Here is a 12,475-nt window from a genome sequence, read left to right on the forward strand (position 1 = left end):
GGGGTTCGGCAGCGCCCGCGCAGGACAGGTGGCTGAAGCGGCAGCGGCCTGAGCAGCCTTGAGGATTTCGATGCGCATGCTGCGAGTGGCCGGGTAAGGGGCACTGCTCTGGTACGTTCCCTGCGCTGTCAAGTTCAGTGGAGCACCGGGCCCGGTGCGGGGTGGCTCGGGTGCTCCTGCGCGGGCTGCCGGCCCCGCTCCACACGCCGTGCCGCAGTGCCCGTGGTGTGTGGCCTCCGGAGCTTTGCTCACTGGGGTTGTGCAACTGCCCCGGCTCTTTGGGGCATTTGCTGCGCATGTTTTCTTACCGTGAATGATACAAACACCCGTGAACAATACAAACATGTACCTTTTAATGAAGTCGCTGCGAAGGGAAGGGCCTGCTTTGCACATTCGCTGTGCTTCTATCGATTTTATACCGCAGCCTTTAAGCTGACGGTGTACCGTATGAACCCAAGAAGCTGGAGCTACTGCAGACGTTATGAAGAGTTGTACAGGTAACAGGAGATGGTAAAGCTGCTTTCAAGGGAACCAAACTGTCGAGAAGCCCGAGCAGCAGTTCTCACTTCGGGGACTCCGGCTGCCCCAGCCGGGAGGGGCGGCCCCGCCGGGCGGGCCTCGGTGCGGGAAGCGTCCCCAGCCTCACTGCCCCGTGCTTCGCGCACCTTCGGCGGGCGACGCTGGTCTGCCCGGCCGCTGCCAGATCACACACCGGCCCGCGGCTCCTCTCGGGGACCCCGGGCCGCCCCTCAGCCCCGCTGCTGGCGGCCCCGGCGGCCGCGGGCGGGCGAGCGAGACCTCCGCGCCTCACGGCGGCGCCACAGCGCGCCCGCTCCCAGCGCGCCCCGCGGCCGCTGCCCCTCCCAGCGCGCCCCGCGGCCGCTGCCCCTCCCAGAGCGCACCGCGGCCGCCGGGAGCTGTAGCTGCCGGGGGGCGGTTCCCGCCTCCGCCCGCAGCGAGCGGCCGCGGGTTTCCGCCACCGCACCCGCCGCTATGGCCACCCGGTTGCTCTTGGCGGCGTCGCGGCGGCTGCTGGCCGGGGCCGGGGCCGGAGCGAGGCCCGGCCTGAGGTTCCGCATGCTGTCGCCCCCCGCGAAGAAGCGGTGGCTCCGCGCTTACCTGGAGCAGCAGCGGCTGGAGGCGCCCGCCCGGCGGCGGTGAGAGCGGGCCCGGCCCTGGGGAGAGGGCGGGCGGCGGGGCTGGGTGAGGGGCTGCAGCGGGCGGGGGGCCGGGGCCGGTTGAGCGGCCTGTGGCCGGGCTTTGGCGCAGCGTTCCGGTGGCGGCGGGGCCCTGTGGCGGGCGGGCGGGCGGGCGGGCGGCGGCGTTACAGGCCGGGGTGTTTCCGTACTAGTTTTGATCTTCAGAAACAATTCAGGTTTTCATTTCCTTTCGATCACCGGAAAGGCACGATGCCCGCAGTATGGGTAACTACTTGTTCTGTTTCTGAATTTGTTTTCTTTTCCACATCTGTAGATCAGAGCAGCCCAACTGGGATTACCATGCAGAGATACAAGCTTTTAGCCACCGGCTGCATGAAAATTTTTCCTTGGATCTTCTTAAGACTGCATTTGTTAATTCTTGTTACATTGAAAGCGAGGAGGCCAGGCGCCGAGAACTTGGCCTAGACGAAGGATCGGTTGCTCTTAACCTACAAGATAACAGTAAACTCGCTGAACAGGGGATGTCTTTTTCACGTGCTTACCTGCTGCGGTGCTTTGAAGGTGCCTACCCAGATTTACCTGCAAAGGGGGTAGAAGCACTTGTTGATTTTCTTACCAGCCAGGAACTTGTTTCTTATGTGGCTCAAAACCTGTCTATACAGGACTTAACACTTTGCAAAGAGTTCCCCGTCCCGCCAGATGTGCTACAGAGGACGTTCTTTGCTGTAATAGGAGCCTTGCTTGATAGTAGCGGGCCTGAGAAAACAGGGATCTTTGTCAGGGTAAGACATTACTTATCATCTGGTCTTGTACTGATGACAGTAACATCCATGGGCTGCAGAATCTACAGGGGGGGAAAAGGGGAGGGGGAAATGAAATATTATCTTGTACCTTGATGGGCAGAGATCCAGGGAGACTGGCAGAAGTTGTTACAGGTGTTGTCAAAGACAATTTAACAATGAGATCTGCTGCTTGGTGGTGGTGGTCAGGTCGAGGTTTACTGGGGTTTTGAGATTGTGAGGGTTTTTTGGTTTTTTCTTTCAGAAGCACAGGCTGGTCAAGTATATAAAATCATATCCTTCTGGTTTATATTGGTGATATTTTATTATTGGCTGACACTTGCTAAGGGAAAGCGTGTATGCCATGCAGTATACTGTCAAAGAATGAAGTTATTCCATGTTGGGTGAGATGTATCTTCTATTTTTAAAAAACATTTTGTATAGAGCAGAGGCTGAATTCATAGGTATTGCATTTGGGAGTGCAAGCATCCAAAGAGATTTCATATGGAATCGCACAATGGTCAAGGTTGGAAGAGACCTCTGGAGGTCCTCTAGTCCAGCTCCCTGCTAAAGCAGGTTCACCTAGAGTGGGTTGCACAGAATTGTGTCCAGGCAGGTTTTGAATGTCTCCAGACAAGGAGACCCCACAGCCTCTCTGGGCAGCCTGTTCCAGTGCTCTGTCACCCTCAAGGTAAAGAAGTTCTTCCTCATATTCAGGTGGAACAAAAATGTTCAGTTAAAATGCAGTGTAGCGGATACTGTCCTTTCAGTCAGCCTTTTCACTTATTTCTAGTTTTGCAATGGAGAAATGTTTGTTAACATTTTACTTCTGATACAAGTCTTGAGAGGTGTCTGTCAGAGCAAGCAGCAGTCAGGCAAGAGAGTGATCTGAACAGGTGAAAGTCCCATGTGTTTGCGTGTTCCCTTCAACACGTTTGCCCAACTCTTCTGATGTACAGCTTCATGCCTGGAAGCAGGGCTGAGCTGCAAGCCTCGTGCTCGGAGCTGTGCATAAGTGTTCTGGCAACTCCTCCTGGTCCTGCTTTAGGACTCGGCAGTTGTCTTTGCCCAAGGCGTGCATCCTGTCAGTGGCTAAATGGGAACCAGAGCTGCCAAGCATAACAACACTGGTTAGCTGTGCTTAGCTGTGGTGGAGCACTGCAGCAGTTCCATCATTCATTTCAGCAATTTATTGTCAGCTATTTTATGGCCTCTTCATGTTGTATTTTTATTAGGAGACACCAGAAGCTAGAGCCTTCATTATCTCTTCTATTAATTGTAACTTCTAAATATTCTTGTATAGGATTTTTTTATTCCCCAGCTGATTGGAAAAGACCTGTTTGAGATCTGGGAAGTTGTAAATCCGATGGGCTTACTAGTGGAAGAACTGACCAAGAGGAATATCTCTTCTCCAGAACCAAGAATTACCAGGCAGCTGGGAGTCAGCACGGTCCTGCCACTGTACTTTGTTGGGTTGTACTGGTTAGTACGATATTAATTTAAAGTGAAATGGATTTAAGCTGGAGGAGAGGGGAGCAGGGAAGATGTTTTTTTACTTTTCTACTCATGCTCTTGGGTCAGTTTATTACAGAAGAACCTTACGGTGGCTTCCATATAAAATCAGCATTGGCTATAGTTTGCTGTAATGAAGCATAAAAAGACAATCTCTGACTAAAGGGCTTCAAAGTCTAATTTGGGCACATGAAAGAATCTGGATGCATGTTCTGAGTGTCCTGGCACAGCAACTTTGCAAATAGCATAACTGAATGGCTTTGGAGGGACCACGACTCTCCAGGGCTTAGGGAAGGGTTAAGGAGACACATGCATCAAGGGATGTGGGATGGAAGAGAGACTTAATTTAATATTCCAGAGAAGCTTTTTTAGTTTTCAAATCACAGGCACTGTAAACAAGTGGTGTTTGCATCCAGACAAGACTTAACAAGTGCCGGTCATCCCTGGTGCACTTATCTTGGGCATGGTCAGTGCTTGTCCAGGTGTCTTGCCCAGGGATAGCGTTGCTTCTCTGGAGCAGGACAGGACCTTCTTCCACCAAAACCCACGGCATTGTTGCTTTGCTAAATGAGCTACAGATAAATAGGTGGTAAGATTTATTGTGGTTTGGCATAAATGCCTTCTAAGAATTATCTTCTGTAAAATAAAGGAACTTTATTTTTCTTCTGGAATCTCTGGTGTCCTTTCACGAACTGTTCCTATCCATTGCCCATAGATGTTGATTAAACAGAGCTGAGTACAGACTTCATAACAGAGACAGCTTCTTTGTGAATCCTTTTGAAGAAATTTTAAAATACTTTCTTACCAGAGGAGGAGAAGAGACAGAAACACTTAATTCCTTTGTTTAAGCTAACCAGAGTAACAAATTGGCACGTTTTTAACAGGCTAACAAATTGAACACTGTAAAGAATCGGTGATATGTTTGGAATCTAAATGAACAGAGTAGCATTCTTCCAGGAAATGGACGCATTTCTGATTTGAGTTTCCATTGTTGGACACACAATCACTTATCTTTGCAGGAAGGACCAACGGAAATGGTTACATTTGTGTGTATGTAGACATTACCTTCAGTATTCACAGACACTGGAGAAAAAAAAAAATCTAGCCGTCTTTATTAATGATACACAGCAGTGCTCAGGATTTCATGATTAACATGTTTTTAATTTTTTTTTTTCCCCCAAGCGATAAGAAGATTATAGCTGAAGGTCCTGGTGAAACGCTGCTTGCTGCAGAGGAAGAAGCTGCCCGCGTGGCACTGCGGAAGCTGTATGGGTATACAGAGAACAGGAGACCTTGGGATTACTCGAAACCCAAACAAGGACTGGCAGCTGAAAAGGCTATCAGCAGTAACTAGATGATAAAAGACATTCCTGGTTTCTCTTAAGAATTAATGGCTTCCATGTTGAATATAGATGTACTTAGGAAAGCAAAATTCAGTTTGGTTTTCTGATTTTCAGTGCTTGAAACTTTCAGATCAAATACGGTATTAAAGTAAATAAAGTCTTTTCCTTTTGCACAATGTTTAATATTTGCTCATTTTTCCAAATATAACAAAAATACCCTTATTCTGAATTTTTGCTTTTGCCTAAGAGGTTTTTCCACACATTGCGGGAAACTGTTTTAGTTATGTTTAATAATGTGTGACAATATCTCACTTGTATAGAGAAAGGTTTCATGGATGCTTCCTTGGAGATTGTTTTGAGGGTATTGTTAATGAGTTGAATTATATATGCAACATCGGTCTTTGGATTGGATCTGCACTTGTTTGTCCGTGACCTTGTGAAACCATCAAATGTGATATCGATGATACTGATGCAGTTGGTGATCTAATTTAAAAAAAAAAAAGAAGAAAGGGCAAATGGCACTTCTGAGGTCTTACTGCTTGCATACAAATTACATTTGCCATACATATTTCTTTCTATTGTTGGAGCATGGTCTGAAAGAGGGTGTATTATTAATTCCAAAATTTGTAAAAATTCCTTTTTGCAAAATGAGAAATAAGAGAAAATAAGGAACCCAAAGAAATTGGAGAACATGATTTAATGATAGGCTGTAAGCTACTGTTCCTGTTTAGTCAAGGTGCTTCACATTTTTCTTCTGTTTTTTGGCCACTTAATTTAAGCGGTCACGTCACTAAAGTACTGGATTGAGCGAAATCAGTGTTTGTTTTGTTTGTACCATCTGTAGCAGTTCTACTGCAACTCCAAGTAAATGGAATGTCACTTAGGAATAACTCTGGTACCTGCATGATGTTCCTGTTAAATGTCACAGAAACTCAGTATGTGTAGCAGAAGACAACAACAGATGCATGAGGACTGTGAGTCTTTTGGGATAACTTCCTTTAAAATTGAGTGAGAGTCTTACTACAGACGGGGATCACGCGCTCAAAAGAAGAGAGAAGAAGCTAGATGTGGGACAGTGGTTGAAATATTTCCTGCTTTGTCCTGTTGTGGTGAGCACTGGCTGTGAAAACAGACAACAGGTAAATGTGCCGTCGCTAACTCGGGATGAAAAAAAATACGCAGGTGGCTTGATGTTCCTGTCCGTAAGGACATGCATCCATTGCCTTCAGCCCCAGGATGGAATTGTGTGCAGGACACTTCGCGGCCAAGGGTCCCGGGCTGCGGTGGTGGTGGCTAAGCAGAGCTGTGGTGCAGCGCAGGTGGCACATTCCCTGCCGCCCCTGCCGTGAGAGAGCTCGGGCTGATATACTCAATAGAGACAGATTTATTTGTATATTCAAGCAAAAGAACTTGTCTGTGATTCATCTGTGTCTTCAGAATTTGGTGTAACCTGCATCTTAAGCGTGTGTAAAAAGCTTATGTGGCTGGATAGCGGTGAAACCTTTCTTCTGCGTTCTGGCGTGGGAGATTACATGTGTGAAAGCTTGAATATAAAAAAGGGAGCAGGAGGATCAGTCTTAGCATAAAATATGCACAAAATCGGTTGTGTTAAGTGAAAAATTTCAGCTAGGTAATCTATTACCACTTATATAATCAAAGCCAATAAGGTCACTATATTCCAGGGGAATAGTAGCAAAATCTGAAAAGAGGATGGAAATTACTTACGCTATTTTTAGTTTCCAGATAAGGTATTTCTCTTACCTTTACCTATTTTAAAAGGACATAGCAAAGGTGGGGGTTTTTACATCCAGTTTGATCTACCTACTATATTTATACATGTATTTATGGTTTTTTTGAGAGAAAAAGGCAATTTTCTGGCAGTTTACGTTAAATGAATATTTAAGATCTGCTTACTGTGGCTTTACAGTTTGGAATATGGGCATAAGTCCTAGGAGAAGTGCATTACTGAATAGTGTGCTGGAAAAAACCTGAATAATGCAAGATAAATCAATTTATTGTGTAATGTGTATATATGGAGCCTTGAGCTCAAGCAGAAAGACAGTTTGGGGACATGGAAAGAAGGGACAGGGTTTTTATAGAGGTGTGAGTGAAAAAGGAGTTTTTGTAAGAAAACATGTCCTATTTTCAAGCTTCCAGAGGTCAGAAAAGCATCTTATATGGTATCTTGTGCTTTAATTTCTGGCACTGAAGCATGTATTTAAGGATTTACCGTTGTAGTACTGGGATCATTTACATACTTCAGTTTGTTGGGTTTTTTTTCAGAATCGGTAGCCATAAACAATATCTAAGTGGTATTAAAAGTTTGATTAGATTTACAGAAATCGGTATTTACAAAGTCTGATGAAAATGGTAGCTTTTCTTCTGCTAGAAACACAGAAAATCCATGGTAGTTTCATTGTCTGAAAAGTATTTTGTAAGTTACTTGCATTGGCTCTGACTCAGGTGCTGCAAACAAGTGCATTTACATCTCCCAGTGGTTGTTCCTTTCTTAAATCACATTTTATTTATATTTCAGAGAAAACAATATATCAAGCGTCATGTCAATAACTGACAGAAGAGAATTGGTTCAATTTATTCTTACAACCCATTGAACAACTCATTGTTATGAATATTTTATTTTTAAACTTACCTAACAGTAGAAAAAGATAGGCATTTATGAAATTCTGGAATAGGTTAATGTCATCTCATAAGTCAACTTTGATTATGCTTTTCTGTATGTACCTTTTAACCTTACCTGATGCAGATAGTTTCTTATCTCACAAAACCTTATCTCACAATCAAGAATTTTTTGTTAAGTGAAAATTGTAACTGGTAAACCGGAACAGAAATAAAAATATTTCAGTACTAAAGATATGAAGTCACGTGTGTACTAACAGCTGTGTTTTGACAAAAGTACAGCACTATACACTAACCCTTTTTTAATGTTTCTTTTCCGGTTTGATCCTTGTATTAATTCATATAAGTACGCTAATATGCTTAGACATAGATAATAAGTCAAATTACGGGATAAGTGGACTACTAGTCATTAATCCAGTAAAAGCAATGGCCGGTTTGCTGTCAGTTTTGGTCTAGCCGTGGTTTTACTCCAATGTTAAATAAGCTCAATGTGTGAATGGTCTTGGATTACTCTTCCTGTCATCTAGATTGTTTGTCTTTTTCTTGAAAGTGTTCTAGAAGTTATTTTATTTTATGAACGGTAAGAGAAGTTCTAATGTATTGGTCCCAGCTAAGTGATTGGAGAACTCCTTAATATGCTTTTTTGTTAAGTTACTAATATTCGTAGTGTGTGCTTTTGCTCCTGTCTCAAGCTGTTCAGTAATGCGACTGAACACTCCTTATTATCTCCTTGGTTTCAACTGCAGCTTCTTCTAGTTACAATAACCAGATATTTTGCTGTAATTTTCTGTTTAAAAAAAACCCAAAACCTCTAGGAGTAATTCTTGTGTTAATTGTTGCTGTGACTTACAGGCAAGAGATTAAAATACAAAAATACGATCACTTTACAGTTATTTCCATGTTAATTTGAAGTTTGAAATTGCTGGTGAAAAGTTAAAGCTTTTACTGAAATCTCTTACACCAAACTCCATTGTGGTTTTTTATGGTAAATCAAAAATGTAAAGAAGCTGCACTGTTGTTATGGTGCTATAAAAAGCAATGAAGAAGCCAAACCATCAAAAGATGTGTTGTCATTCTTCTTTGCAGCACAGGGGGAGAGGGATGATGCAGTGGAGAAACACTGGAAGAGCCCTACTTTTTCTTTTCCTGAGCTTCACTGAGTGCTGCGGTGAACTTTAAACAGGCTCTAAACTGTTTGGTTTCTGTTACATCTGAGCTTTGAAGTTTAATGTTGAAGAGATGCATTTAGTGTAGAGAAGCAAACATCTGAGGACAGATTATTTTTGTCTTTTCAGATTGGCTCCACTGATGTAATGGCACTAGTTTTGCATGTTAACCATTTCAGCTTGTTTAAGAAATTGTTGCTAAATTAGGAAGATAAAGTGGTCACCAGTTGTCAGTAAGCGGCTGCTGTCACAGTGCGAAGTTGCACAGTGAAAAGGCAGTTGATCTGCGTGACAGAATCAGAGCACTGAAGGCTGTCACTGATGCTTGAGATCGCGGAGCATACTGCAATGCAGCTGTTCGTGGTGCACCTGAAAACTGGGGCTGCTGCTCTTTGGGAAAAGGGCAGCTCTAGGGAGAAGGTAAACGTTATCATCCCTTTCTATTTTTGTGTAGGAAGTGTCATGTTTCTGCCAGACTGTGGGAGCTGTGCTTGTGATTATGCTCTTGAACTTCCATTTTTTTCCCCCAATATGTTACCTGATTTACTACAGCGCAGCTACTGTATGACTGTCAGGGGCCTCCTGGATCATCAATACAATCCATCGCCATCGTAGCCGTGTCAGGTGATCCTTTTTCATATAGCATTTCTAACTCTTAAAAACATGCATACTTGCACAAAAAAAGGTTCCAAAGGAATGTTTTGATACCCAGCTTCACTATGCAATGCAAGTTGTTTCAGTAGAGACAGGCAATCCTTACTTACAGTCCTTTGCTCTTTCTGTAGATTCTGTAGTTCCATGATTCATACATACATAGGTAAGTATTGAATCAAATCTTCTGTTTGCCAATGTGTTTGTCTGTAGGCTGTGGCTAGCACTTAAGCGGAGGAAAAAAAGTGCCACTGGCAACTTTTCCGTCTTACAGAAGTGAAAAAATCAATACTTTTGACTAATATGGGAGATCACTTCCTGAAGTTTGTAGGTTTGGAAGTTTTCAAAATGTTCTGCTCTTGCTTATTTGACCATTTCTAGAGAATGATTTACATAGTACATAGCAAGCGATAGTAGACCCACTGCCCCATCGAGCTAACGCTTTTGTGGGGACATACCTAGATTTGTGATTGATATTTCTGAGGTAACGCAGGGGATATTGCCAGATCAAACGAATAATTAAGCCTAGTTGAATGAAAAATCATTACATGTTCCCTGAGGCTGAAGGAAGCATACTGGTGGAGCACCGCTGTCCTACACTAGACCTAAACGATGGGAGAACATTCAGAGTAATTGGACTTCAAAGACACCGGTCTGCAGTCTGTTCTTTGGAGCATCTCCATGGAGGCAGCCCTACGTAATTAAGAAAACACTAATGACACTGAGGAAGTGTCACAGTGAGTCCTGTAACAGGAGAGTGAACCAGGGGAAAGCATTCCCACCACCAGAAGGCAACAATTTGTCTAAAAGTTCTGGCTTGGTCCGGTAAAGAAATTCAGTTACTTTAATGATAATTTCAGTAGAAAGAATTAGGAGGCACAGCTTTATCCCCTAAATTATTAGCAAAAATATCAGAGCATAGGATGATAACAAAATGATTTGAAGAAATAACTCCAATGTCTGAGAACTTCTAAAGAGGAAAAGACCAATGAGAAAATGGCTTAATTTGTTGAGTGCTAGCTGAATGCTCATGGAAATTTTTCTCTTAAATTTCAAGTGACAGGAACTGAACATGTTTACAAAACAACTTTTTTAATAGTCCATCAGAAAAAATAATGGTTGCCTGATCCAAAAGCGTGTATCTGAAGGTTGCTTATTCCTTTATAGAGACCACCTGCAACGAGTGGTGGCATTTTATTGTTTGATGGGGGGTTCATCGCTAGGGAGCTAATAGTTTTAGACTGGAGTGATTTACCTATCATTTTCTGTTTATAATATCATAGTACTGCTCATTTTGCTTTTATGTTTCTTTTGCAGTAGAAATACATGTTAAATATTTCATTTCTACCTCAAATATCACTTGATGCTATTTGTGCATGTTTTCAATCAGGCAGGCACGTTCAACAACCTGTATCCACCAGGCAATGAGAGGACACTTGGGGGGGGGGGGGGGGGGGAAGGATGACATTCACATTGGCATTTAGCAGATGCCCACATGGCAATTCATTATTGCTTCTATCACTGATTTTATTACCATAGGATGAAAGTACCCTGGATGCACATACCCATATAGTTTCACTTCAGCCCCCATGGCACTGCATTTTTTTGTCCCAGCTGCTGGGAATCTGCGGTAATACTCGGTGTCTTGTGACTTCAGGCACGATGCCCAGTGAGGTTTGTGCTGCTTTCCTTGATTTGGTCGACACGCTGCGTGAACGGCAGGCAGGCTGCAGAGGTTCATGGAAACCTAGGCCAGCAGCAAACCTGTTGATTGTTCCCAGGGTTCAGAGGTAGGTAATTGATTTCATGCTTTATTTCTTTGAAAGATTCTTGTTGAACTTGTCGGTTCTTAATTAGTTATTTCAACTGCTTGCTGTGAGCTTGGCTGTAAGGTCAAGTGTTAGGGAGATGATCATGGATCAGATTGAATTTGGTTGATCTCATTACCTCATGAAAGATAAAACCAGGTAATTTAAAAATAACAAGTTTGAACATTTTTTCTTGGCTAGCGTGCTAGACTCATTTCCTACTAACCAAAACCATTAGGGACTAGAAGATGATGATGATAATAATAATAAAGTATGATCAAATTTGGAATAAGCTTCAAAATTTTTGTCTAGGGAAATATTCTCCCTGTTGCAGAAGGGGTTTGCTGCTAGTGACAGAATCCACTGCTGAGTTACCTGATTCTCGCCAGATTATTTTTGAAACTGCAATGACTGCTTTTCATACTTCAACATCCCATTTTTTGAAGCGTAACAATACATCCTTTTAAGATGAAGATGTCATTTCAAAGAGTTTGCATTGACAAATGTTTATTTGAATTTCATTATACAAGGGGATGAAACTATCTGTGAAGAGGACTGAGGGCAATTGTGGCCATTGTCTAGCAGTGCTGAGGCTCCGGTAAAGAAAGAAAACACACGATGCTGCAGAGCAAAGCTGTAATTATGGGCAAAGCTCTGAAAATTCGTTGACTGTTAGGTGCTCATACCTGAGTTTATAATGAGGATGGAACAGAAAGAATTAAACCCTTTGACAGGTGGAGTTACACAGTGATGTCTGTCAACGATGGAAAGAGTAGGAGTGTAAGACAAGGGTTTACCCTGGCAAATGTCTCTGTCAGTAACAATGGAAACTTTTCATCAATCACTAGGCAACCTTTCTCTGTTAATCATTGCTTTGCTGAAATTGTTTTATTTTTGAATGGTTGCACTCCTGATCCCAGCTCTGAATTACCTGAGTTGTGGCACGCACCACGAGCTGACGGCACGGCATGGCAGCTGGTGGCTGGTCAGCGCAGCCGGGCACACGCCGCCTCTATCTGCTGCCTACACGTGTCAGCGTTTCGGTTGGGCACTTATCTGTCTGCACAAAGGTACGTGTGGGAGGGGAAAATAAGCTGCAGGGTGGTTCTGGCATCAGAGCAGCATTTGTAAACTGGCTATGGATACAGGAGGAGCAGGATGTATTCATAAAGTGGATCTTCAGGGTAAACTTTGAGAGCTCTAAGGAAATTATACTAAGTGTCACGCATTCTAACAATTTCAAGAGACTTCATTAAAAGTCCTGAGTTGTAAGAAATACTATGCTTACCTAATAGCTTCTGTACTTTTTCTGTATCCATATTTGTGATGATTTATTAACTGTCAGCTTCCTTTTCTCTGCCAATTTTGCTCATCATGGTAGTCTGGAGGAACTTGTTTTAATTATTTTTCATTTTTTTA

At 43.4% G+C, this 12,475-nt stretch overlaps 1 protein-coding gene across 1 annotated transcript; it reads left to right on the plus strand.

The window, feature by feature from the left end:
* The first annotated feature begins 893 nt into the window (after nucleotides 1–893).
* Nucleotides 894–4,967, plus strand: MRPL44 (mitochondrial ribosomal protein L44). Its single transcript, XM_037406117.1, has 4 exons — nucleotides 894–1,157; nucleotides 1,474–1,942; nucleotides 3,243–3,421; nucleotides 4,634–4,967. Exons 1-4 carry the CDS (start codon nucleotides 994–996, stop codon nucleotides 4,803–4,805), a joined length of 984 nt encoding a protein of 327 aa, XP_037262014.1. The 5' UTR covers nucleotides 894–993; the 3' UTR covers nucleotides 4,806–4,967.
* The last annotated feature ends 7,508 nt before the right edge of the window (nucleotides 4,968–12,475 follow it).

This window comes from Falco rusticolus, chromosome 13, assembly GCF_015220075.1.
Source record: "Falco rusticolus isolate bFalRus1 chromosome 13, bFalRus1.pri, whole genome shotgun sequence".
Lineage (NCBI taxonomy): Eukaryota > Metazoa > Chordata > Aves > Falconiformes > Falconidae > Falco > Falco rusticolus.

Excerpts from the sequence above, each read along its gene's own strand:
- MRPL44 (XM_037406117.1), top strand. The coding sequence starts at position 994 with ATGGCCACCCGGTTGCTCTTGGCGGCGTCGCGGCGGCTGCTGGCCGGG. Across the intron at positions 1,158-1,473 it reads GAGGCGCCCGCCCGGCGGCG|ATCAGAGCAGCCCAACTGGG; the intron begins GTGAGAGCGGGC and ends CCACATCTGTAG. Across the intron at positions 1,943-3,242 it reads AAACAGGGATCTTTGTCAGG|GATTTTTTTATTCCCCAGCT; the intron begins GTAAGACATTAC and ends ATTCTTGTATAG.